Source organism: Peromyscus californicus, unplaced genomic scaffold (genome assembly GCF_007827085.1).
Source record: "Peromyscus californicus insignis strain IS unplaced genomic scaffold, ASM782708v3 Scaffold_4__1_contigs__length_199733344, whole genome shotgun sequence".
Taxonomy (NCBI): Eukaryota; Metazoa; Chordata; class Mammalia; order Rodentia; family Cricetidae; genus Peromyscus; species Peromyscus californicus.
In genome coordinates this window covers 66,327,490-66,355,089 of record NW_026294562.1, presented here as the reverse complement: position 1 = coordinate 66,355,089, position 27,600 = coordinate 66,327,490, and the positions used below count along the sequence as shown (strand labels likewise).

The window sequence follows — 27,600 nt, the reverse complement described above, 5'->3', positions numbered from 1 at the left end:
GTAAGGATTAAGTTTGACTACTGAAGACAGCTTTGTTGTAAATGGTCTCTAATGTCACAGAATAGCTTGGGAAGAGAGGCTTATTAAACAAATTTCGTGGGTTACAAATCATTAGAAGCAATCACCCACCGTGTCAAGTTCATTTGCTTAACCTGAAAGGTATCCATTTAGATGCTTAGAGGGGAGCTATGCAAATTGACATGGTTCCCAGTGCCCACAGGAAAGCTGGCTGATGTGAGAGAAAACCCAGGGAGTCCCTTGAAGAACTCAGGCTGGACTGGAACACAACTTCTTATGGCTTTCTCAACTCTTCTTTCTCAGCAAACAAACAAACAAACAACAAGCAAACAAACAATCTCATGGGCCCAGAGGAGAACAAGAGAATATCTATTAATCCTAAAACAGGAAACCCCAAAGGACTCTCATTCATCCAGGCTAAGGGATAGACTTCTCCTATGGAGAGGTCAGAGGTGGTTCTGTGAGAGGCAGGGCAGGAAACCTGCTCTCAGATTGCCTGACCTAGCTTGTCCTCTTCACTGTTCCTATAACCAGGCTCCCACCCCATCCATAGCAATCAATGTTCCTTAAGTGATAAGGGCAGTTGGTGAGGAGACCTGGGTGAAAGGATGAAGGAGAGAAGCCGAGGGCTCTTGGTTGAGAAGAGTTTGGGTTTTTGCAAATGATTTCACAAAGGAGAAGTACTTGCTGCAGCCAGGACAGGGAGATTGGGTTTCAGTTTGGCTCATGGAAGAAACCAGGAAGTCATACTAGAATCCTTTACTTCCACAGGCCCAGTCCTTGGTCAGAGGACTGTGACTTCTTTCACTAGCCTCTCAGTTCCTGATCCCAAATAGTCCTTACCTCCTTCCCAGCAAGGAGCACTGAGTTCTGCTGAAAGAGTTACATGCACGGTCTATAACCTGCTCTAGGTGACAGCGCTGTTCTCAGTTTCTCTTGCTCACCCCTTTCGACCCTACATAATCCACTTCAATGGCTTTGCTGTCATAGAGACCTTTCCATCCTGCACTAGGAAGAGCAGAGATTCAGATGTCACTACCAGTCTCATTTCCATCTTCTTGCCCTGCTCCAACAACTCTCGGCTATGACTTGAAAATGAAATGTCCCCACAGGCTCATACAGTGGGTGTTGTCAGCTGATGGGCTTTTGAGAAGTGATTGGATTCTGAGGGCTCTGACCTAACCAATGGAGTAATCTCTTGATTCATATTTTTCATTTAATCTTTGTGTGTGTGTATGTGTGTGTGTGTGTGTGTGTGTGTGTGTGTGTGTGTGTGTTTGCACACACGCATGCGCATGCGCGCGCGCCCGCACACACTACTACTCCATATGTATGGAGTCAGAGGATGATCTTTCAAGGGTTGGTTTTCTCCCTCCTCTGTGTGGGTCCTGGGACCTGGACTCAAGTCTGGAGGTTTGGAGGCAAGCACCTTTATCCACTCATCAATCACTCTCGCACTGGGTTCAGGATTTGATGCCGTAATTGAGAAGGAAGTTCTGGATGTGAGAAGTAGGTTCACTGGGAGTGTGCCCTGGAAAAATGTCTCTGGTCCTCTGCCTTTTTCTTCTTTTCCCTTCCTGTCCCACCTGAAGTGAGCTGTTGGCTCTGACCTTGTCACATCCTCTTGCCTCATAACAGCCTGGAAACAAGGCCAGACTACAGTGGACTGAAAGGGTGCGTCAGAAATGTAGTTCTTCCCTTTGTCTTTCTCTGACACTTGTCACAGCAATGAAAAGTCTGACTGGCCACACTCAGGAATTCCTACTAAAATGTAATCCAGATTTATTTATTTATTTATTTATTTATTTATTTATTTATTTATTTATTTATTTATTTATTTATTTATGTGTATAGGTATTTTCTCTACATATAGGTCTGTATCCTGTATGTGCTGGTGCCTGAAGAAGCCAGAAGAAGGTATTGGATCCCTTGGGACTGGAGTTACAGACAGCTGTGAGCTCTCATGTCGCTGCTGGGAATTGAACCCAGATCCTCTGGAAGAGCAGTTAGTGTTCTTAACCTCTGAGCCATCTCTCCAGTTCTGTAACCCAGATAGTTTGACAAGTTAAGATTCGTACATTAGTTGTATCTGCTTCAGAGTGTACTTGTTGGGACCTCAACAGGAACTTTGATTTATTCTTGGTGTTTCTCAGTTTCAGTTGTTAGGATCCCAGTTCTAATTGGGCCACAGTAGTGTCAGGCTATATGGGACCTGGCAAATAGTGTCCTTACTCAATAGTCTGTTGCTACCCCATGAGCATATACAATCTGTGAGTATGGTCTACATGTGCACAACATAGATTCTTATGAAATTACTGTACAGATGACGAACTTAAGGACCCAAGAAGTCAGTTTCCTAAAGTGTCTTAGGGAACCAATAGGGAAGAGCAGGACCCAGGATAAACTGTTTCAAGTCTCTTTTCTCTGAGCATAAATGTCTGTGTCTGTGTGAGCATAGTGCTGAGGAAGTGTGCTCTGCTCATCCCTCTAACCAAACACCTGAATGAAAGCAAGTCAAGGGAGGAAGGGCTGGGGAGGAGCTCTCTCATTTCTGAGAAATGCTGTCTGTCCATCCTGGAGGGGAAGGCATGCAGCAGAAGCAGGTGATCGGGGCACAGAGAGTTGAATGCTCCATAGGTGCTCGCCTTTGCTCCCTTTTCATCCAGTCTGGGACCTCAGCTCTTGGAGAGATAGCACTACCCATATCCAGGGAGTGTCCTCGGTTCACCCTCTGGAAATCCCTTCCAGACTCGCCTCGAGGTGTGTCTCCTAGGTAATTACAAATCCAATCAAATTGATGAAAGTAGGCATCACAGAAGGACCCCGAGGCTTGATTTGATCATCTCACGCACCTAGGAGTCTAGTTCTGTCTTCTGTCAGCAGTTATTCTTAGCATGTCCAGAGGAGGTGACATTGGAGGTGAGAAGGGATGGCTTCAAAGGGTTAATGATGGCCTCTGTGAGTCACTGGGGCTCATCACACAATACACCTTGACAGGTTCTCTGAGCAACATTTCCTAAAGGTGTTAATATGTTGGCTCCTCCGGGTACTAGTATTTGGGCCAAATCCAAGCAGGGGAGCTATACAATGGGAAGGGGAAGGTATCAACAAAACCCCAGGAGAACCATAGCATGCATGGTTCTTAGTACATGTGCATCCGGGATGGGACCCTGAAATCACTAAACATGTATGACTCTCTGAAGTTTCAGGGTGATGTCATTCCCTAAGGACGTTGTCCATCAAGTCAGAAACCATGGGGTTCCAATCAAGTCCCACAAATTGAATGGCTTGAAATAAGGGAAATTTGTTTATAGTCCAGGAGGCTGGTAGTCCTGTCCTCCTGTCCAGCATCTGGTAGCCACAGGTGTAGCTGGCACCCCTTTTTCTGCTCTTAAGGACAGCAGTTCTATCAGATTAGGGTCCTACTAACTTGTGACCTCATCTTCATTGGCCACCTCTGCATATTTCCCGATTAGTCCACATTCTGAAGTATGTGGACTACTTCAGAATGTGGACTAAGAGGGAGAATTCCAGCAAAGCTTTCCTAGTGGACAAAATTCAACTCCTGTCACCTCAACATCAGAGCTGAATACCCGCACTAGCTGAACAGCAACCGAGCCATTACGGCTGCAAGTGCCAAGAAGACCTGAAAGACAGCCCTGGTGCAATCTACAAGTGCAGCTCCAACCACCCCTCGGGAAGACAACTTGTGACTGTGTCGCAGTAGCTAAACTGGGGCATGGGGTGGTGAGGCCGAGGTGAGAAGGTGCAGTCCGGCTCCGGTAACCAGAAGGCTGATGCAGCACGAATTTTAGGGTGGACTAGCAACCGGTTTCAGGTCTGGAGGAAGAGGCCTGATGTGGGAGCCCGTGTCTAGAGAGGATGCGCAGAGCGGCCGCCCGGCGTTACAAACTGGGCATGCTCCGGCTGCAGAGAGCCCGCCCCTGTGCTCTCCTACCCCGCTTCCGGCAGCTCCCGGCCACGCCCCCGCGTGCGATGCTAACTTTACTTTTCTCCGACTACACCCCCCACAACTCCACGTGACTCCTCCCCGCGCGCTCCAGGCCCCTCCTCAAGTGCCAGGCCCCGCCCCCAGCTCCTGCATGCCGGAGAACCCTGCTTCTCTGTGCTTGAGCCTGGCGTTCAGGCGTGCAGGCCCTCTGCACCGTTGCAGTTTGTTGAGTGGCTGCACAGTTTGCAAGCTGGTGAGTTTTGGGGCACAGTGTGGGGCCCTCCCTGGAGAGAGCGGAAGTCCGGAGCCCAGGGAGACTGCAGCTGCTCTGAGTTGTCCTAAGGGCTCCTTCCTTTCTCCAGGACCTCTGCCCCTCCTGTACAGGCTTTGATGAGTATGCCTCACTTTCCCTGGACTTGGGGTGCAGTGGGCCAATCTGCTTGGTGACTGTGTCTTTCTCCTGCCACACCTCCAGAGAGATACCCAACACTCTGCTGGTTCCCTTTCCCTTCACTGCTGACCAGGGCACAAGGATCCTTCACCTCACCTCTCTTTCAGGAAGCTTCAAGAAGTACCTGCTCAGATCGACTTGCAGCAGGCCCATGTTTCTCATAATTCCTTCCTTCTTGAGAATAGGAGAAAATAACCAAGTCTCAAGGTCCTGCAAAATCGTGGCTGGTGTTAGGCACACCCCTCTGGTCAAAAGGTCATCCTTAAACAGTTGGAGTAAGCAGATGGAGTTAGCCAGGCACTTCCCAAGCCAGTGACAGTACAGTGACTCCAGGTCATGCCTGTCTCACTCAGTGGGTCTAGGTCTTTGTCCTGTGAGGTCTCAGTAGTGTTACTCCTAGCTGCCTTATCTGGAAACTGATTGTTCTGAGAAGCAAGGTTTGAGGGTGTGTGTGTGTCTGTCCTCAGATACAAGAAGCAGCCTGTGAAAGGACATAATACAACGTGCAGTGTCCATGTTAGACCTGCCCTTCATCTCTCTTCCCTGACAGGCAATCCCAAATGATTTTTATTAACTTCCTGTGTCTCTTGATGTCTGCAATACTTGTGATGCAGAGTCCTAGGTAGCCGTGGGGATGTAAGAAACCTGGCTTGTGGTCAGTGTCCTGTAAGCTTGGACATGTTATCTGAGTATCTCCCAGAGCCTGAGAATGGCTGGGCAGAATGGTCCTGCACTACTGGCCTGCCTGAGTTTTCATCCCTTCCCTGGGCTCTCTCTGGGTCTCCACTTAAAACTTGGCAGTGAAATAGTGCCTCACCTTCTGAGGCCTGTGGGAACCAGGCTGCAAGAACTCTGCTATGCTAAAGGTATTTTTCTTTGGGAGTATTCTTTTTCACTGGGGGAAAAAATCCCTAAGAGTATGAGTTTGACTAATATGTGGCATGGCTCTGAAGAGGTCTCTGTTATTATGGAAGGTTTAAGAAGCAGAGCCTCAGTGTACTGGTTAGACAGCTATGTCTTGGACTACAACCTTTCCGTGGAGAGCGAAAGGCACCAATCTCTGGGTTCTGTTCTAGATGAGTAGGCCTCATCTGGGCCTGTCTCTGCTCCCTCCCCTCACTAGGCCTGCTTTCACAGGCATGCCATTGTCTTAGTTTTCTATTGCTGGGCTAAACCACTAGACTAAAGCAGCTTGGGGAGAAAAGGGTTTACTTGGCTTACATGTCCTGATGCCAGTCCACCATGAAGGGAAGGCAGGGCAGAACTTAAGAAGGGCAGGTGGCCGGGCGGTGGTGGCGCACGCCTTTAATCCCAGCACTCGGGAGGCAGAGCCAGGCGGATCTCTGTGAGTTCGAGGCCAGCCTGGACTACCAAGTGAGTTCCAGGAAAGGCGCAAAGCTACACAGAGAAACCCTGTCTCGAAAAAACCAAAAAAAAAAAAAAGAAGGGCAGGAACCTGGAGGCAGGAACTGAAGCAAAGGCCACAGAGGGATGTTGTTCACTGGCTTGCTTTTCATGATTTGCTCAGCTTGCTTTTTATATACCCCTGTTGTGCCCAAAGTTTGGACTCCCAAAAGACCACCAAGAGACCAAATCTGATGCAAAACAAGGAGTCTTTATTGCCAATTAACTTAGGCCTCTCTGTCCACCTGTGGCAGCAGCAGAGCAGGAGAGAGACTTCAAGCATCAGGGGGTGAAGGCTTTTATAGTGGCTAGACAAGGGGGGCTTGGGGGATTCCAAAACTACATAGTTACAGGCTGGAGATTGACTCAAGCCCTGGTTGGTATATGGATTGAGTGATGGGCTGTTTTGGGTCTAGGGAGTTGCAACATTTTAATCTTAGTGGAAGGACAGCAGGAGTTGTTTGTCTGTTTCTCATTGGCCCTTCCCTGTTGGGGGAGGTGTTCATGGTTCTGTCTGTAACTAGGGCTAAAGTCAGGGGCAGTGGGGGGGATGGGGGGGGGGCGAGGGGCATCCTGCTCAAGTCTTGCTATGGCTGCAATTCTGCTGAGGCCTGGGTCTCTCACTCCGGGACCACCTGTCTAGGGAACCCAGGTTGGCTGGGCAGTTCCACACCAGTTATCAGTTAACAGAGATATGCCCCACAGGCCAGTCTGATTGAAGCATTTTCGCTGTTGAAGTTCCCTCTTCCTAGACGACCTGAGCTTGTGTCGAGTTAACAAGAATACTGACTAGTCCAGTCAGTCAGGGTCCCCTTTTCCCTCATGCAGAGACATGGGCAGGAGGGACACCTGAAGTGCTCCCTTCCTTCCTTAATACTGTACTCTTCACAGTGCTTGTTAATAGATGCCAGGTGAGTTTGGTGGCTCAAGCTTCCAATCTTAGTACTTGAGAAGCTTCTAATCCCAGTATCGAGAGACTGAGTCAGGAGGATTATTGCTAGGAATTAAAGGCCAGTTTGGACCACATAGTTGTTGCTTGCTACTTTGAGCCAGGGTGAAATTCTGTCTCCAAAACACAACCAGTCAACCAACCAAACAACCCAATTAAGTTGCCGTGCTTGTTCTTAATTTACAGAGCACAAACTTTTAGGATCCAGTGTCAGACCGACAAGACCATCACCTTGTCAATGCCTTTCTTAGATGTTCAAGCTGGTTTTGATAGGAAGCAACAGAAGTGTCACTGGTGTCTCAGTTCATTTTTCTCCCTCTCACTGGACTAGTCACATGCTCCTCTACTTGGGATATGGCTCCCCCCTCCCCTGAATAAGCTGAAAATACTATACAAAAAAGGGCACCACCTATCTGACCCCCTGAATAGCCCCACCCAACAGCACAGTGCACCATGCCACAGACTCACATGCCATCCACACTTTTGACATGCATGGTATTGTCGTCTATCTGTAATGTTCACACTTGAAAATCATGCAGTTGAATTACAAAAAAGTAATCGCAAAAATCTCATAATGTTTTGATACGTTTGTATTTTTTTTTGTTGGGCCACATTCATAGCTGTCCTCAGCCATATGTGGCCCATTGGGCACAGGTTGGATGGGCCTGCTTGTGTCTGTGGCTTCTCTTAGCCGGAAGGATCACAGACCATTAGCCTTGGGGTCAAAATTCAAAGCATGCAAGGTGCCTACTGTGTCCTTAATGCTTTGTCTGGTGGGAAAGCACAAAAAGTTGGGTGCACCATGAAACTGGGAGACAGTCCTGTCTCTTCGCCCCACTCTGGTGTAAAGCCTCCCCTGCTCCCCATCATCTACTTTCCCCCAGGTCTTTGGCTTCTGGTTGGGTCTCTGTCACCAAGAATATCTCCGACTCTGGACGACCCTGGCTAGGTTGCTACCACAGCTATGCCTGGCCCTGTTTGGGTGAGCAGATAGCTTTGCCCAAGTTCTTACTGAAGGCCTTGGTGTCTGAGTGCAGACTGTTATTTAAATAAAGCCTGAAGGTTCAAATCGGAGACCTCTAGACCATTCCACTGAGCAGAGTGTGGCCTCTGACAGCCCTGTCCACAGACACTGATCCACAGACTGGCCCACACCAGTTCTGGGGTCTGAAGTGAAAGCGACGGGGATTGTCTAGGAGGGAGCAGGCCTTTGCGGGAGGCTGGCTTTGCCATGGTTGACAGGATGGATTTTCTTGTTCTGTTTGCTGTGGAGGCCTGTACAAGGCATGGATAGATAAACGTTGGAGATGCAGCATCGTGGCCTGAATGTGTTGTGGTGTGTGTCCTTGTTATTCAGCTGTTGGCTTTTTGACTTAAAAATTAGCAGTAATGAAGGGCTCACCGAGGAGGGCTGTGTGGTTTGGGAAAAGCCACATAATGAATATGTGGAGTGTAATGAGTGACTTATCCCTTCCTGTAGCTGTTAAATGATTTGCCTTAAGAAGGGGACTAAATCCTTTGGTGACCTTCTGTGACCTTGAAGGAATCAGTGCCTTGGCAGATGTGGTTTCTGTGTGGAGGGGTCACAGGCTGGGTCTACCAAGAGACCAGGCATCCCTGGGTTAGGCCTGCCTCCTGTACTTTGCTCCAGAGTCTGCCCCAGCGAAATAGCCAGATAGACGGGTCATCCCCAGAGGCCACAGACACACTGGTGACACTCTTGTTGCTGGTTAAAACTTGTTTTCTGCACTCCCAGCTGGAGTGAACTTACTTTGGCCTGCAACATACGAGTATGATCAGTTAAAAAAAATTCTATAGGAACATCTTAAAGCTTTTATTTGTTGTCATGCATAACCACAAAAGGAACAATGAAAGAGTGGTAAATGCCTGGTGTGTCCACTCTGCTACTAAAATTTTCTTGTTAGAATAATTTCCTACCCATAACACTTGTGAAGTCAGCCCTGTATCCAGCCCAGCTCTGGGGCCCATTCCCAGAAGTTGGAGGGTGACACCAAATGTACAGTCCACCAATGGCATGGCTCATAAAAGCAGGCACTTGTTAAATCTATTTGTTTTTATTATAGACATCGATCTGCCAGTTGCAATAATGCATTTATGGACATTTTTCTGCAAGCACAGCGCTGGTGGCAGTTTTTACTGACAAATTGAGTCATATGGATAGTAGTTCAGAGCACTCTTAGCCTATTGACAGACTGGGTGATCCCAACACGGATTTCAGTGCATTGGTGGGTGAGGAGGGAGAAAGGCTCTTAGAACAAAGTAGGAATTGGGACTTTAGACATGGAGATGTTAGTTAGATGTAGACATGGGACGAAGAACAGACAGCTATTTCTCATATGTAAACTTAGCTGAATTGGAACCCAGACAAAAGGTGGGAAGCCAGGAGTGCCACCTTCAGGTTGGTCTGCTGTTAGTATGATTGGTCAGGTCTGCCCCACGTGGGCTCCAGTAAGACCTGATGTGGCAACCGGTCGCTCTCCATGAATGGGTATACACAGGTTGCCCCAAAGGTGGTCTGATCTTTGCTGGCATCAGAATTTCTGAGAGCTCTGGTGCCCAAGGTGGTTTATAGGGTCTCATGGCAGGAATATAGGATTGAAGCCTGGGGATCTTCAGCCTTGTGGGCTCTGAGAGGCCTCGGGTTGCTCTCTGTTTGAAACCTTGAGTTCATCTTTAGAGTAAGACCCGAAAGAAAATGTTCCAGCTCAGACCAGCTCCAAAGCCCTCTTCCAGCTGGATCCGCCTGTGCTTGGCGTAAGTTGCCCAGGCTTTATGGATCTGTGTATGTTTTCAGCTCTTTAGAGACATGTGACTCTTCAACTTGCAAATCCAACGTGTTATCATCGCATTATGATTTTTGGTTTTGTGGTTCTGACAGCAGATGCAGATGTTACCAGAACTCTGGCATTAGCTTTATGTGAAGTGTGAAGCATGGGCAGGCATGACTGGCCTCCTTTCTTAGTGCCCTTCTGAATAGGTTGTCTTGCTTTTCTTCTCTTGAGTAGAGGCATTTTCTCTCAGGTGAGGGCCAGCTTTCAAATACAAACCCAAATGTGGTTTTTTGGAGTGAAAGGGGTTTTATATAGCAAGTGCTAGAGCTGTGTGTGGAGAGAGCCATGGTGGGATGTTGACGCAGTCAACTACTAGCTGGGCAAAATGGGCAACCATTAAGCACCCCACCCCAGGTGCCTCCCTCTTTGCTGGATGAGAGTGATTGACATATTCTGTCTACCTGGGTAGGAAACACATGCGGTAATAAATGAATGTTTGTTTTATAAATAAGCACAGTGTGGATGAAAGCCTTCTCTTGAAACCACAGCCTTAGTTAACAGTCTTATTTTCTTCCAGGTCAGCCAGCATGCCCACTGCCCTTCAGTCCAGTCCCTTCAGTCCTGTCCACATCCCAGTTTCTCTGCAGCCCAGTCAGCATGCTTCAGTGCTGGTTCCTTCAGTGAGCATCTTTGTTTCCTTGACTCCAACTAAAACCTGTATCACAGACTCACCTCCCCCAGGTCCCCGGCGAGGTTAGTAGCATAGTGGTCACCTGCAACATCCCTGGAGACAAGATGGCAGCCATGACTTTGAGAAAGGTGACTTCTTCCAAGGCTTGGTCTGCTGGCAGCTGTGGGGTACGATGAAGGTGGGGTCTTGAGGGATTCTGGAGGCCAGGCCCCAGTGAGCCGGGAGTAGTGATCATAGTTGCTGTGGGATAACCTCAGTTGACAGCCACAAAGCTGTGCTTGGTGGAGTAGGACTAGAGGCTGCAGAAGCCCCTCTCTGTCGTGTCTGAGAGACCAGCTTGCCTGGGTTGTTGGATGTGGCTCCCCCATTCGGAAGTGCCAGGTTTCTAAGGTTTCATTTGTGGTGTTGACTTGCTCGGCTGCCTGTTCTGTTTCTTGTTATTGAAGAGTTTTCAAAGAGCTTGGCCTCCTGATCCATTTGCTCCGGAGGCCAGCTTCAGCTGTGCCCTGAGAGAATTGGTGCCTACTCATTATTGGTGCCAAGAGCAGGCAACTTTGCTTCCCATGTACTGCCAGTGCCAGGCAGCCCCTAGGCTTGATATCGCTAGTCTGTTAAGTTGAAAGGATATCCCAAAGAGTCAGACACGTGATCCCACGTGATGGCCCTGCTCGGGAGCCAGGGGTGACACTAGCTTGTCCAGCCTTTTCCCTCATGTGACTGCTCATACCATAATACCAAGGAGTAACCCAGGTCTGATGGGTAAATTTTGTCAAAAATCAGTGATCTGAAGCAGGGCTTGTTATGTGTACCTGGAACCCCTGTGCTTAGGAGGTGGAGGCAAGAAGAGCAGGTATTCAGGTCCATTCTTGGCTATATAGTGGCTTCAAGGGGAGCCTGGGCTATATGATATCTTGTCTCAAAACCTCTTTGTGATGGTTAATTTTTTTTTAAGTCAGTGCTGGATTCCTTATGTAGATCAGGTTAGCTCTCAGCTCACAGAGATCCTCCTGCCTCTGCCTCCTGAATACTGGGATTAACTGTGTGTGCCACCACATCTGGTATGTAAGACTTAATCTTGGTTGTCAACTTCATAGAATTTAGAGTCACTGTGGAAACAAACCTCTGGGCATGGAATTTTTAGATTGGGTTGAGATGGGAAGACCTACCTTAAATGGGCTGCAACCCCCACTGAGTAAAAAGGAGAAAGTCCGTTGAGCACCAGCCTTCATGACTCTGCCTCTTGACTGTGTGTGGATGTAGCCACCTCCTGCTCCTACTACCAAGCCTTCCCCACCACAAAACACTGTATCCCCTAGAACTGTAAGCCGGGGTAAACTCTGCCCCTTTTAACTTGCATCTTGTCGGGCATTTGGTCATAACAGAACAGTAAATATATCAGATGTATCAAATGTATCAGAGCTCTGCAGAAATTTTTTGGGGGGAGTGGCGGGGGGGGGAGGAACTGCATCTTATTTGAGTGGCTCTTCACTCTTGTGTGGCTCATGTCATCATGGAGTGTGGAAGGCATACTGTCTATGTTGCTTTACTTAGCCAGGGTGCCCAACCTTTTGACACTGTGACGTGATGTTGTATTGAGCTACGTTCAAAGCTATTGCATGGCTTTCCAGCTGAAGGTTGGCCATGCTCTACCCTAGGTTATATCATCAAATCCTCAGGATCAGTTGAAGAAGGATGAGCAAGGAGTGACTTTCTTTTTTCTTTTTACATGTGAGGAAGCAGGGTTTCAGAGGTACATGGGGGCATAAAGAAGAGTTGTATAGCTCAGATCTGTTTGCTAACCAAGGGCAGGCTTCTCACCATTGTGTAGTGCTTTTTTTTTTTTTGGTTTTGCAATGGTTAGGCTGAGAAGGTGTTGGAAGGCCTTTGTGGGAAGAAGAGGGCATCTGTAAGCACATGCTTTTATATTCAATGAAGGCTTTCTGGCCAGTGTCCGCAAGCATTGTCCTAGGCGGTGAAGAAAAGCATTTATCTGAGTCTATTCCTACATGATGGTTCTCAGGACCCCACGAGGAATGTGCAGAATGTTAGCTGGGGCTGAGTGCAATGCAGATGTCATGACAAGACCCTGCCTGTAGGCGCTTTGCCCTTTGTGGTCAATCTCTGCCTCACACCCTGCAGTGAGTTGAGGGCAAATGCTCTGGGGCTGTGGGGGAGTGGAACATCCAAGTCCTATCAATGGACTGTCCATGCATCTCTGCTGGACAGGTACCCTTGCACAATTCTCCTCAAAGTGTGTCTGGAGCAGCTTGTGAGATTTCCCGTGGGTGTGATGTGGAGGGCAAGCGTTGGATATTCCAGGTAGAGCCTTGGAACATGAATTCTGGGGTGCATTTGGGGACCTGTCAGCAGGGAGTCCAGTTTGAGAAGAGTATAGGGTTAGCTAACAAGGATGGCTAGTACAGTAGGCGAGGCTACTCCGGGAGGGGCTGTTCCATGCTGAGGGCTGTGGGGATAACAAGTCACTGCTCGGATCCCTGGAAGTTCACGTGCCTGCTTGTCATTCAATTGGAAAGAAAAGGAAGTTCAGCACTGGGATCTGGCAGGGAGGGGGAGGTGCCAGTATAGATTATGTGGGGTCTGGTAGTGAAGGGGTGGTCCTGTGGAGGTCATGTGGGGTCTGGCAATGAGGGGGTGGTGCTTGTGGAGGTCATGGGAACAGCCTTGTCAGCTGACTGGAAGGTACATGTGAGTGAGAGGAGAGACTAGTTGGAAAAGGCAACTACATGTAGGGTCATTTTTCTTCGTTTCTTTTTGTTCTTTTGTTTTGTTTTGATTTTCGAGATAGGGTCTCATGTAGCCCAGGTTAGCCTAGAACTCACCTTGAATTCCTGATCATCCTGCCTCCACCTTCTAAGGGGTGGGATTGTAGGCAAGAACCATCTAGACCGGGTCATTCTTCTTACTCTGGAAGGAAGAAATGTTTGGTGTGTGTGCTTTTATTTAATGTGGATTTTAAAGAAGCGTGCTGTCTGCCTTGCCTGGCATTTGGGCTCTGAGGCGGGGAGATTGCCTTATTTTAACTGCTCATTCAGGCAGAGATGTCAGCGGGGAGGAAGGCGGCTCATTAACAGGCACCTCCACCCCCAGCCTGAGCTCTGTGGGGGGCAACCTGTACTTCTTGTAGGTAGCCATGGCATCCTTGAAATCACACTGTCAAGTTTTAGGTGTACAGTCACATCAGAATGCAAATTAAAAATAGAGCGTGTGTGTGCTTGGCTTGCTTACATAAAGACCATGGAAAGTTCTCACTGGGTGGTGGATGGCTGTGGGGCTCCTCTGGTGGTTCCCAGTGTAAGAAGATACTACTCTTCAAGGGCCAGTCGAGTCAGAGACCTGTTTTCCGGTGCTATAACAGAATACCCAAGACTGGGCGATTCTGTATATAAAGAAAGAGCTTTTGGGCTCACAGCGTTGGAGTTGGGAAGTTGGAGATCAGGGTCCCATCTGGTAAGGGCCTTGTATTGGTTCAACTCATGTTGAAGAACAGAAGGGCAGGCAGGAAGCTGAAGTCCTGTGATAATTGGTCCATTTCTAAGAGAAAGGCATTATTGGCTCCACTGTCCCCCACAGTCCAAAGCCCCCCCCCCCACTGCGCCCTGCCCTCCCATACTGCACAGTGGAATTGTTCTAGTCCATGAATTTTTTGGAAGAAGACTAAGCAGGCTTATGCCAACCTTGTCTTCGAGGGCTGTGCTCTTGAAAATCTGAGTGGATGTGACTGGGTAGATGTTGTGTGATATTTTGTTTGTATTCTGACAAAGAAAGCTTGCTTGGAGTCAGAGGGCAGAGCTAGCCACTAGTTAACCATAGAGGTCTGGAGGTCTGTACAGAGAGGCAGCAGGAAAGTGATAAGGCAGGGCGGGGAGAGGATCTCAGCTTTTTTGGACCGAGGAACAGAAGAGGGAGGAAGCAACTGTGGCTGCTCCCCTGCTTCTCTGATTTTTCAGGTTTTTACCCCGATACCTGACTCCTGGATTTTATCGATAAGATTCATTGGATTTGCACTTCAGGTAAGTGAGATGTATTTGTATTCTGGGTGCTGGTGAGGGCATCTGGAGGACAGAAGAGAATGGATTTGTGTAAGTTAGATTTTTGTCTCTGTGGCCAAGTGTCACAGAGAACATGACTTAAGGGAATAGTTTGCTGTGGCTCATGTATTCGGAGGCCTCAGAGCATGGTGAGTGACTCCATTGTTTCTGAGCCCGGAACAGAGGTAGAGAATCATGGCCATCAGGAGGCAGAGACAGAAATGAGGGAAGGAGAAGAAGAGAGACAGGACAGAGTCAAGGTCACAGTGTCTTTCCAGCATATGGCCCCAGTGACCTACTTCCAATGAGGCTCTTCCTTCTAGTACTAGCATATTATAAATCCATAGAGGTGAATCCATTGATTGGGTCAGAGCCCATAGGGTCCAGTCATGTCCCGGTGATTAGAACCACCAGCTGAAGACCAAGCCTTCAACACTTGAGTGTTGGGGCGGGGGGTCACTTCACATCTAAACCATTACTGTTTGACATAACCCTTCTGAACAAAAGGCTTCTGAGTAGAGATTGAAGCAGGAGAGGTGGGTAGCCACAGGGAGATTTGGGGAGAAGTCTCTGGGGCAGGAACTGCAGCTGGTGGGATCTTGGGTGGTTGTAGGGTAGGTGTGTCAAATAGACACGTGGTGGGGTCAGAGTGGTGCGGAAGAGTTGGAGCAGACAGGTTTTGCAGGCCCGGCCCCTTTTATGTGGTAAATGCAGAGCTCATGGAAGGTCTCAGAAACAGAGATTGAGAGTCTCAGTGTTCCTAGGTTGTCATCTAGTTAAGATAATGCCCGCCATGACTCCTGTGCCTGTGTCAGATGACAGGGAATCAAATGAGAAAGCATGTCATGTCCTTAGCACAGTGGTGGTAGGAGCTCTGTTCTGGGCATGCCGCTGTTCTTGTTAGTAAGGCTCTTAGCACTCAAGGGGAAGTTTCTAGAATAATGGGCAAAGAAAAGAAATGATATATCTCCAAAAGTTACTGAATTTAGCCAGCTATCCCAAGAAGACCCAGGTGTACTATTCTTTATTGTGCAGAAAAAAATTTGTTTCTGTCACCATTGTGTTAGCATCAGATTAAGCTGTCGAGTCAGATGGATGCAGGGCGTCCTGTGGCCTGTCTGCTGATTAACAGGCTCCCTGCACCTCCCCTCCTCCAGCCCATCCGTCTCTGGGCTGAGCAAGGCTCTGAGAACTGACTGGTAGTCGCTGGTGGGAACCAAGTCCCCTTGGGTCAGAGTCGGGAGACTAGGGGAGGCTGCTTCCAGAATGCTGCTTCTGAGGGATAGCCAGAAAGTTTTCTTATTAGAAAGATGAGCAGGTGTAAACATGGGTAAATCTTAAAGTTCAAGATTACCCTCCCTGCTGGCTGAGACCAGACATAGGTAAGCGGGGCTTTTGGTCTTAAGCTAGATGCATCCCAGACACACTGGGGTGGCTGCGCATTCTGCACCTTTCACTCCATAGCTCTCCTAGACATGATTGCTGCAACTCTGCCCCTAGCTGGAGTGCCCTTGGCCTTGAGTCTGGATCAGTAGTTTGTTTTCTTTCTGTCTTCAGAAGCATAGGGCTTAAAGACCTCTACCTGGCTCAGTATGAGGCTGCCTGCAGGGGTAGAGTGTTGATCACTCTGTGTGTGTGTGCGCGCGCGCACGCATGCACACACGTGCAGTAGTACATGTGTATATATGGAGGCCAAAGGTCAGTCACATTCATTGCTCCTCAGGCATCATGTACCTTGTGTTTTTTGAGTCAGGATCTTTGACTGGCCTGGAGCTTACTGGATAGGCTAGGCTGGCCAGCTAGTAGCCCCAGGGATCTGTGCATCTCCACCTTCCCGGTGCTTGGATTACACCTACACGCCAAGCCTGACCTTTGACTTGGGTTCTGGCACTCAAACTTGGTCCTCTGGCTTGCACAGGAAGCACTTTATCAACAGAGCCCTCCAGCTCCATCACTCATGTGTGTGTTTGTTTGTTTATTCATTTTAATGTGTAGAGGGCCCCGTGCGATTCCAGAGTCTGTCAAGCTGGCCGATAACACTAGCCACCACAGTGATTTGCAACCTAAGGTGTTGACTTGGTCTCAAGCTGTTAGGGTGACTTAGGAAAGGTCACATCTCAAGGGTCACATCTCATGGGTGTCAGCACCCTCAGATCACCTCTGCCTAGCTCAGAATGAGTCTGCCTGAGGAAGTAAGTGTTGCTAGGATACATGAAAGCTGTGGACCCGTGCAGACTGGTGTGCTGTGGGCCTTGGAGTCCTGTGAGCCCCAGTGCTCAACGGGCCTTGGGGGTTGTGTGCAGCTTAAAGGCCAGGATTCTGTGGATGTAGGACTATGTGAATCAGGGGACTGTGTGGAGCTGAGTGAGCCTGGGTGTTGTGTGGAGTGGAACAGGGAGTGTGAAGTGAGAACATGGTTTTGTGCTCTGGCCTCACCGTCTCTTGTTTCCATTCCCATCTGGTGTCTTCTATCCCTACAATCACCTAGAAGTTTCTGGAAATGCCAGACTTCACAAATGCCATACAGGCATGGAGTGTGGCTGCCCGGTACAGTATGTTGTTTAGCAAGGCCCCTGGCATAGAGACTTGATGGTTGGCCTCTTTTTGCTTCCTATCACTCTTCTCTTTTGCTTCATACAGACTCTAACTGACCCTCGTGTTCAGATCCAAGGCAAAGTGCATTTGGGACTGGCTCATTTGGACCTACCTGGCCCTACCCATGCCCCGTAGGCTCTTTATCCAGACTCTGCTTGTTCGCCTTTGCTCCAGAGTTGCATGTGTGGGTAGTCTGGGGTCTCCCTTTCTCTCTGTACGTTGGTGACTGCCTTTGCCCCCAAACCCAAACCCTAACCCACATATACTCTGCTGTTGGCCCTGCTCTCAAACCTCCCCAGTCTCAAGTTAGAAGCCACTTCAGTCCTGGGTTCCTTCCTGACCTTCCATTGCATTTGGCTTTCACCTTTGTGGTACTGGGTTCATCCTGAGGTGTTAGGATGCTGGATCAGGAGCCTTCTGAGGCCTGGGCTGTGGTTGACTTGACCAAAGGCTACGCTTTGCTGGACACAGGCTCTGTGCTTCTCAGCACTGCATCCCAGGGTCAGAGGTTGCAGTCTCGTGCAATGAGACTGTGTTTGAGAAGAGGCCTTCAAAAGATTGTTAAGGTAAAGTGAGGTCACAGGACTGATGTGGATCCCAGTCCCACAGACTCCATGCCCTGTAAGGTAGGCAGTAGATCCCCTGTCAGTATGCCAGGAAAGAGCTCTGTGCAGGAGCCCAGGTAATGCCAGGAAAGAGTCCTCCTAGGTAGCCAAGCTTTTGAGCTTTTGTCTGGTCTGTACAAAGTTACACAAATGCCTGTCAGTTAAGCCACCCTGTGTGACATTGTGTTCTGACAACCAGAGCTGACCCAACATGGGTTCTTTCTTGTGAGCTCTCAGTCTCATTAATAAAAGAATTTATAAACAGATTCGGAAGGAAGTTCGAGGACTATTAGATTATGTAAGAGAAACAACAGGACAGGCCAATCTTGGCAGCTGTTGTGAGGAGGAGCTGGAGAAGAGGGAGAGGGAAAGCTATGCTTGCTCGAGTTAGGGGCCGGAAGCCTGCATGACAGCCATGGAGAGACATGGGGTCAGTGGAGGGCTTCAGAGAAAGAGGGAGGGATGTCCAGAGGTCAGGAAAACAGAGTTTATTAAGAAGAGGAGTGGGCTAGTAAGCCGAGGGGAAAGCCCCAGAAGCCTGAACCAGGAAGCCTGTGACCCTCCATAGTGTAGTTATGTAGACCACCCATCTCCTGTGTTGCAGGCTTCTCTTGCACATGCCCTATTCCTTACATGAAGCTCAGAGGAGGAAGGCTTCCAGTCTTTCTCTACACACTGGCCAAGTGGCTTATTAGGTAAGTTAATCCTGTAGCAACCACCGTCCCCAGTGTCTACTCTGGGTGTGTGTGTGTGTGTGTGTGTGTGTGTGTGTGTGTGTGTGTGTGTGTGTTAGAATATTATTTTAAGGTGTATTACTTTTGTTTATGCTGCATTTGTTTAACTCTGTGAAGCTTTGTTACTTTGCCTGTCTCAAACACCTGATGGTCTAATAAAGAGTTGGACAGCCAATAGCAAGGCAGGAGAAAGGATAGGTGGGGCTGGCAGGCAGAGAGTATAAATAGAAGGAGAAATCTAGGAGAAGAGAGATCTAGGAGCCAGAGAAGGAGGAGGACTCCAGGGGCCAGCCACCCAGCTACACAGCAAGCCACGGAGTAAGAGTAAGATTTACAGAAATAAGAGAACTGGAAAAACACAGAGGCAAGAGGTAGACAGGATAATTTAAGTTAAAGAAAGCTGGCAAGAAACAAGCCAAGCTAAGGCTGGGCATTTATAATTAAGAACAAGCCTCGGTGAATGATTTATTTGGAAGCTGTGTGGTGGGTCCCCCAAAAGAGCAAAAACAAACAACAACATGTGTGTGTGCTCTTGTGTCCACAGAAGAGGGGTTCAGATTTCCTGGAGGTGGAGTTACAGGCATATGTGTACTGCCCATCATGGGTGCTGGGAACTGGACTTGGTTCCTCTCGAAGAACAACTAACTTCTCTTAACTGCTGAGCCATCTCTAGTTGAGTGTAAGCTCTCCCCTCCCTCCCCCTCTCCTCCATTCCCCACATCCCTTCTTCCTCCCATTCTATCCTTTCCCCTCTCCTCTTTTCTTTTCTTTGAGGCATAGTCTTACTATGGCTATCCTGGCTATCCTGGAACTCTCTAGGTAGACCTGCTGGCCTCATAATCACAGAGATCTACCTGCCTTTGTTTACTAAATCCTGGGATTAAAGGTGTGCATAATCACACCTGGCTTGTCTCATTCTTACCGGGTAATACCCACAATCCTTGTTCTTAGCTGAGCTCCCGACTTCCTGTGGATGTGAATGTGTACCAGAGGAAGAGAAAACAGAAGCCTGGCCTGGTCACCAGGAGCCCCAGTGACTGCAGAAATGAGTACAGTAAGCAGGACAAAGATTCCAGCAGAGTTGCTGAGAAAGGGCGAGTCTTGTTGGGTCTCTCAGGACTCCCTGGGAAGCAGAGGTGACAGCAAAGATGGCTGGGGGATCCTCCATAAGAGAAGGGCTATGCAGAGTGGCCAGCATTGACTCCCTAAGTCCCAGGGTATCACAACAAATGGTTATTATACTTTGAACATTATCTGGGGTTCTCAGAAACACAGTGACCACCTTCACGCTGGGCTGTCCCTGAGAACATTGGTTTGAGGTGGGGACCTCGGTATGTTTCCTGCTGACAGACACCCCGCTGGCCCCCTTCTGCATCTATACAGCCTAATTACAGGGGACCGATAGAAGTTGGAGGCCATTAAACCTGCCTGTCCATCCCACTGTGTGTGGGTTCTAAACCTATGCAGACTTTTAGGACTGTTGTACAGGAAATGCAGATGATAAGCTTTTTCATTCTGAGTACTCCCAGCTCTCTACCCCATAGTGTAGATGGACACCATGTCCTTAGGGCCCTACACTGGGGGCCCACTGGGGCCCAGAGAGGAACTGCTATATGATGATGCCAGAGTCCTGGGTTGGGAATGTGTTGTGAATATTAAGATATGGATCTGAATTCTTCTTGGTTATCTTTTATTTATTTATTTATTTATTTATTTATTTATTTATTTATTTATTTATTTATATTAGCATCTGTTTGCTGTTTACTTCTATATCAAGAGCCAGCAAGAATATGATTAACCCCGAGGGTCATCTTCTAATGTAATTATTAATGACTGATTCTGGGAATCAATAAGGGGGGTGGTATAGCAGCCTGATATATACTTGGACTTCATTTCTGGCATTTCATAATCATGTTTCTAGGACAGCGTTCCTATTGGCTTATTACTCAGAGTGTGTTTGGTGATCCTGAAGTGCGTGATTACTTCTACATAATCATCTTGATAGGTAGAGTTCAGTATGTGACTTATGTTAATATGGCAAGTACTGCTGAAGTCTCCCGCCACTGATAGGTAGGGCGGGGATGTATAGTAATTGATCTTCCTGGGAGTGCTGCAATGTAAAAACAATCTGGGCTGTTGGAAGTATATTTTACAAGTGTGCATTGGGCCTTTGGGATGTTATATTGAAAAACCCAATTGTACAGTTACCATGGGAACCCAATTAGAATAGATTGCTTTTTTTTTCCTTTTGTCTTTCATCTTGACCAAAAATCTAATGTATTTTAAGCGTTTTCATATGGAACTGTGTTCCTCTACTGATGCGCCCTGCCACAGGGCTCGTTTTTACCCCCAGCTTCAGCTTGGCATGGTGGTGTTCTCTAGCAGTGCCGTATGAAGATGTCTCCCAGAGAGATTTAATCAAATTTTTGTGGGAAAATTTGTGTGCATGGTGGTAGAGGTTTTGGAAAGCATTTTAAGAAGTGGGATGATGGGTGTCTTCCTGAGACAGCGGGTGATCCCCCACCCCCACCCTCCCTCATATCCCTCTCCAGTGGAAGATATAGGGTATCTCTCAGAGCTCAGCAGGGTATTAAGTCTCTAAAAAGTCCTAGGTTACAGAGTGCTAGAGATGACAGGGGACCCCCAGTTTGGTCTCAGAACTTGTCTGTGCTCTTAAAATTTGTTAGGGCTCCCCAGAGCTTTTATGAGCAGTACACAGTGGCTGCTCAGTTTTCTGGACATGATTGTTCCAGGTTCTCCTTGGAATCCCAGGGATTCTTTTTATAAAGAAGCACAGTGTTCGCACAGAGCCCAGCACATTCTCCAACAGACTAAATCATTTAGAAATTTCTCTGTCTTTATTAGTAAATTTTGTTTTTTTCATACTTCCATATATGTACACTGTATGTTTTGGTCCCTCTCTCTTCCCCACTTTCTCCGTCTAAATTTTTAAAAACACCCATTGCAACAAACTATCAAATTAAGAAAGACATTTGTAAGGAAAACAATTATATATGTTTGGTACACGAAATATTCTCCCCCAAATTCCAGTTTCTGTGGGCTAAGTCCCGAAGGTACAGATGGCCGACTCTATTGCTGTATTAGAGATAACATTGAGAAATTGAAAAGTATTTATTAATTCATGTGAACAACCATAACCCGTTCGATTTTTGCATAAAGAGCATTTTTCAGTGGAAGGCAGTTTTATTTTCCATAAAAAGCAATTAGCGACAGGAGTGTTACTGATCTGCCTTTGTTCCAGACCTTCTGAATATCTGAGTGCGTAGACGGCAGCGGGGTGCTCAGGTCCATTTCTGCGTTCAGCCTGCCTAGATGTGGAGCTTTGGTTCAGGCCTGAGAAATGCCCTTGCTCAGTGGAGAAGATGGAAAAGGGAGTAACAGTTTATACTTTCAGATACATGGGGCTGTCCTAGCAGAGCTGGCCAAGTGGCAGACTTTTGAAGTGTGGCAGTCTGGTGACAAAATCCTGTGCCTTCCCTACTTCCATCTGTTACCATGAACTGTGACTTTAGCATTAGGTGTCTGTAGGTGATTTGCTGCAGTTTGAACTTGAACTTGAACTTCCCTAGAAGTCCATAGATGGAAGTTCAAGTCCCTAGAAAGTCTCTATTAGTAGATTGCATGACTTTGAAGAGATGGAGCTCAGGGGAAGGAGCCCTGGTCAGCCATTGAGATTGTACCCTGAAGGGGCTTGTGGGACTCTTTCAAGTCTTAATGGTAAAGTGAATGGCCCTGTTTTACTGGTGTACCCATTCACGACCACACAGCCTCCCTGTAAGTTAAAGCAACTGTGAGGAGAGCCAAGCCTTCCCTCCTGGTTAGCTGGTGTCTCAGGAGTTTGCCACAGTAAAGGGAACCCGCCTGGCTCGGCATCTCTGTCAGTTGGAAGTTGCTCTGCTCCTTTATGATGGCGATGTGGTCGCCGCACACCACACACTGTGGCAGTTTTGGATTTCTGGCTGAACTCCACCTGGGCCTGAAGAGTTGCGATCCTTCCGCTCTGTGTGTCAGCCCACAGAAGGCCATGGCCCCGTAACTTTCTCCATGTCTGTCTGCTTTGTGATTAGGGCCCAGATGAGGCCCCTGGCACTTTTGTGTCGTCGTGCATACTGTTGGCATTGTTTTACCTTTAAATGTTTTCTAGAATTTACCCAGGAAGTTGTTTAAGTGTGGAGACTTCTCTAAGTATTTACTGCGAACCTTGGACCTCCTTTTTCTCCCTAATATACACCTGCTCATGCCAGTTATTCTTCTTGAGACTTTTTTGGTATTTTGTGTTTTGCTTTGACCCTTTCATGGAAGTTGTTGAATTTATTGGCTGAAACTACTTGCCTGTTCCTTTGTTATGTCTTTCACATATGTGGGGCTTTCAGTCCCCCCCCCCCCCCACCTTTTTTTTTGAAATAGAATCTCACTATGTAACTCTGGCTTTCCTGAAACTCACTATGTAGACCAGGCTGGCCTCAAACTCATAGAGATCCTCCTGCCTCTACCCCCGGAGTGCTGGGACAACATGTCCAACTAGTAGTCATCTTTTAAAAGTATGAAATGCATTTACTGGGAAATTTCTATTACTGTGACCTCTGCAGGCGTTCCACGCACAGATGTACCCCTGCTGTGCACATGCCCACGCACACACACAAATAAATAGGTTTGTAAACAGATAAATTTTTTTAAAAAAGAATTAGTAGTATTACTTCGTGAGCTATAGAATGCTTCCTTGTGGTGAAGCTCTTCTGCTTCCTTTCTCTCCGGAGTTTCCGTCCTCTCCTTTCAGCTTCTTACCATGTCACTATGTAGTTCAGGCAGGCTTTGAACTTACGATCTTCCTGCCCTCATCCCTCCATAGCTGGGATTCCAGGTTTGTGCTGCCACACCTGGGTGATCAGCTTTTTGAGTGTGACTGTCATTAGACATGAATGCCTGTGACGTCATATATCTGGCTGGTATGGAAGTAAAAGGGGGAGAGGTCTCTGTAAGGTTTTTGGATTACATGTAAAGTTTATATTGTATATATAGTGAGTTTACGTGTGTGTGTGTATGTATATGTGTGTGTATGTGTGTGTATATGCGTGTGTATATGTGTGTATGTGTGTGTGTGTATATATGTGTGTATGCATGTGTGTGTATGTGTGCGTGTATGCGCGCGTGTGTGTGCGTGTGTGTATGTGTGAGAGTGTGTGTGTGTGTGTGTGTGTGTGTGTGTGTGTGTGTGTGTGTGTAGAGAGAGAGAGGAGAACAGATGAGAGAATGAGAACATCTTAGTTCCAGGCCACAAAAAATACTCATTTTACAGAATTTGACTTTGCAATCTTTATGAATTTGGCCTCCCTGGCCCCCTGAGTTGCTTTACTCCATTATCTTTCCTTTTCCTTCTTTAGTTCATCTCCATCCTTTGCTTATTTTTTTCCACCACTTTTTAAAATGACACATTGTCTCAGGCATGCTCGAGAATACACAAGGTCATATAAATTCTAAGACAGTGGCTGGAGGCCTGCACAGCACCTTGTCCTGTGAGGTGGTCTCCACTTCCTGTCCTGCTTGGTCCCACCCTGATGATGTCACTGCTCTGAAAGTCATGTTTATATAGTTTTCTTATATGCACGTTTGTGTCTCGGCGATGAAGAGGGCGCTGTGCTGCTCATGAGAACCAGAGACTCGCTCTTCTCTCTCGCTTTCTGAACTTTATCCAGAGCTGCATTTGGCCAGTGTTCTGTGTGTTGCCCACTGTGACACTGCCCTCTGTGACTGTCATGTGGCTTGATGTTTCCCTGTTAGCAGGCATTTGGACCCATCCCAGGGTTTTCTGGGCTCCACAGTTCTGATGACCCTGGAATGTGTCTCCAGCACACGAGTGGAACAGTTTCACTTCTGTGTGGCTCAGGCAGAATTGTTGGCCTGTCAGTGGGCTCTGTGATACCAGACAGTTATGGCTTTGTGAAAACAGCTAAAGCAGATGAGACCCCCCTCCACAAGTGATTCAGTCTTGGAGTTACCCTACAATGGGTAGTTGCTGGCCTACTGTGTGGCACGTAAGATCTCAGTGTGATCTACATGGGAAGTGGTACCTCAGTGTGATCTTGCTTGCCTTTCTCCGATCATTGAGGCTGAACATCTTTCCACATTGCCACTCACCACTCTGTCTCTGTGAAATGCCTGTTCACACCCAGGCCGGCCATGGAGCCAAGGATGAACCCAACCTTCTTCTCCTCCTGCCTTCACATCCCAAGTGCTGGGATTGCATACATAGGCTACTACACCTGGATTTAATGGGCGCTGGAGATAGTATCTACACCTCTATGAATGCTAGGTAGGCACTCTATGATTCACTCTATGAATGAAGGTAGGCACTTTACTGAGGTAGTTATGTCCCTATCCCTATTCACACCCCCTTTGCCCATATTCTAATTACTTGTCTTTTTCTTATTCATTTGTAGGAGTGTTTTAGATATTCTGGATTCTAATTCATTGTCAGTGACCCCTAGTTCATAGTTATTTCATCATTTTCTTGATGGTGACTTCTGGTGGGCAAGATTTCCTAGTTTTAATATAGTTACATATAATTGGCTTTGGACTTTTTTTTTTTTAAACTTGCACATTCTGTGTCTTATTCAAAATGCCCATCCCTTTCCCCCATAAAAATGCTGCTCTATATTCTCTTGTAGAAATATCAATTTTCCTCTTCATATTCAAGTCCATTCACCATTTGGAATTAATTTTCATCTGTGGTATGGAGTGGAAATCCGATTCTTTACTGTGAGCAGTTTTGATTTCCTGTTGCTCTCCACTCATTCTTTTTCCCATCATTAACTTTTGTTTATTTACGTACTTCATAAACAGTTATTTCCTATTTTATGTTGGTTCCTTTAACTCTCTGAAACCCTACATTCCAGTGTGGGCTCCTGTCTATTATATTACTGTACCTCTCATACATGACAGCCTGGTACCTGTTGGTCTGAGACTTGACCAAACTCATCTGGATTGAGTCTCATCAGCTGAGGACTGTGTTCGGGGATGCTTTCTTCATGTCCCTGAAGGGCATTTGGATGCCTGAAGTCACTGTGGCAGCACTCACCCATGTCCTTTCACTAGCCAGGAGACCTGGGCTGCCTCTCTGATATAATGAGGGGAGGTCCACAGTCTGTATGGATGGTGTAACTACAGCCATCACTTGTCAAGGCCACACGGTGCTCCTAGTCCCTCAATTTTGCTCCATATCCTTGTTCCTCCCTAAATTGTTTCTACTTGCTAGAGAGGTCAGCATAAATTTAAAAAATTGTCATGTGTTCAATATCTAGTATATTAGAACTCCTTAATCCAGTTTTCTCAAAAAGAAATGGGTTGATACACTTTTGCCTAAAGCTACCATAAGTTAAATATGTACCAAATCTGGAAGATTGTGAAAAGTAATATTAAAATCAATTCCTAATAGGTTCAGGCCAGTGTCTGCAGATATATGTGCAGGTGGATGCCATCACCTGGCATCTGGGGTCCCATCAGTCACAGTTCTAGCATCTCCAACATCTTGGGGCCTCTGTTGCAACCCAGGCTTCATTTGTACAACTTCATGCATTGGCCTATCAAAGCTCTTGCCCCCTCAGGGCCTTCACGCACAGACTCCCCTGCCACACATCTGGCCTCAGAAGCTCTCTGAAACTGTGGAGGAAGATTCTATGACCCCCTTTCCTCGTGTATTCTTCACGATTCTAAAGGCAGAACCACGTGGACAACACTGCCAAGTTCAGCTGGCGGCCTGGGACACTTGCAGTAGCTTTTGTTTGCTGTTGCTTTGTAGGAGCAGATATGTTCTTAGGCCTTTTCCTTTCACAAGCTAGGAATTTAATGGATGGGATCTTACCCGAGGACACCCTTCCCTTTGTTCTAGTAAATATCAGGTCTCTCCTAATGGTGCTCATCTGCTAACAACTGCAGCCTCTCTTCCAACACAAGCCTTGCCTGTAGCTTTGGGCTTGTCAGTGTCCATTTTTTTTTCCAAACTGTACATTCTGTATTTCTTTCTGCTCTCACTTGCTCTTTTTCATTGTAGACCTGCGTAAGAGTGATTACTAGTGTGGTGGTTTGAAAGGAAATGGTCCCCAAAGAGAGTGGCACTGTTAGGTATAGCTTTGTTGGAGTAGGTGTGGCCTTGTTGGAGGAAGTGTGTCATTGTGGGGGTGGGCTTTGAGGTCTCCTTTGCCTAAGCTACACTCAGTGTGGTACACAGTTCACTTCCTGTTATCTGTGGATCCAGATGTAGAACTCTCAGCTCCTTCTCTGGCACCATTTGTGCCTGTTTGCTGCCATGTCCATAATGATAAGGGACTGAAACTCTGACACTGTAAGCCACCTCAATTTAATGTTTTCCTTTATAAGGATTGCTGTGGTCATGATGTCTCTTCACAACAATAGAAACCCTAACTAAGACAGAAGTTGGTACCATGGACTGGGGTGTTGCTGTGATAAGCCTGATCATGATTTTGTTTAGAGGAATGTAGACTTTGGGACTGTGAATTAGAAAAGCAGTTGGATGCTTTAAGTGCTGCTTAATGGGCCATACTAGTAGAAGCATGGAAGGCAGTGGTTCTGAGAGTGATTTAAACTGTGGGTGCCTGGCGGCTGAAGAGGTTTCAGAGGAGAAGAGTGTTAGTATGTGGCCTAGAGACTGTTCTTATGATATTTTTGGTGATGAATGTGGCTGCTTTTTGCTCTTTTCTAAAAAGTCTACCTGAGGCTAAAATGAAGAGTTTTGGATTAATTCTGTTGGCAGAGGAAATCTTAAAGTAGCCTAGTATTGACTCTATCCTGTGGTTATTATTGTTAACTCAAATGAAGGTTTATAAAGAAAAGGATCAAGCCAGGAAAGGAAAAATACAAAATATATAATTTGAGGAGAAAAAGAGACCAGGAAAAGGAATAAAGCTAAGTCCTGTGTTCAAGGAGATGAACAGATTAAGAAATGGAATAAAGGGAGTAGTGACCTCAGGGCAAGAAGATTCAACTCAGCTAAGTTTTCAATTTGTGAAAAGGAATTAAAGAAAAGCTTAGAGCCAGATGTGTTGGTGTTCTCCTTAAATTCCAGCACTCAGAAGTCAGAGGCTGGTGGATCTTTGAGTTTGCAGCCAGCCTGGTCTACAGATCCAGTTTCAGGATAGCCAAGCTTAGGCATTGAAAACAGAAAGCTGGTAAAGATGTAATGGAACTAGGGGACCATGTCCTAGGCCTAACATGCAGCAGAACTTGGCAGCTTCAGCCATGTGGTTCTGGCTTTAGAGTCAAGGATAGAAGAAAGGGCTTATACAATCTTCCTCCATGACTAAGGAAAGCCAATGAGACCAGGTA

At 47.1% G+C, this 27,600-nt stretch overlaps 1 protein-coding gene across 1 annotated transcript in view; it reads left to right on the top strand.

Annotated features, from left to right (window-relative positions):
* Positions 1-4,035: 4,035 nt before the first annotated feature.
* Mgmt (O-6-methylguanine-DNA methyltransferase) overlaps positions 4,036-27,600 on the top strand; it is a 249,046-nt gene continuing 225,481 nt past the window's right edge. Inside the window, exon 1 of the mRNA XM_052762319.1 lies at positions 4,036-4,223. Coding sequence (XP_052618279.1) covers positions 4,122-4,223 — 102 coding nt within the window. The 5' untranslated portion in view covers positions 4,036-4,121. The remainder of the gene's footprint in view (positions 4,224-27,600) is intronic.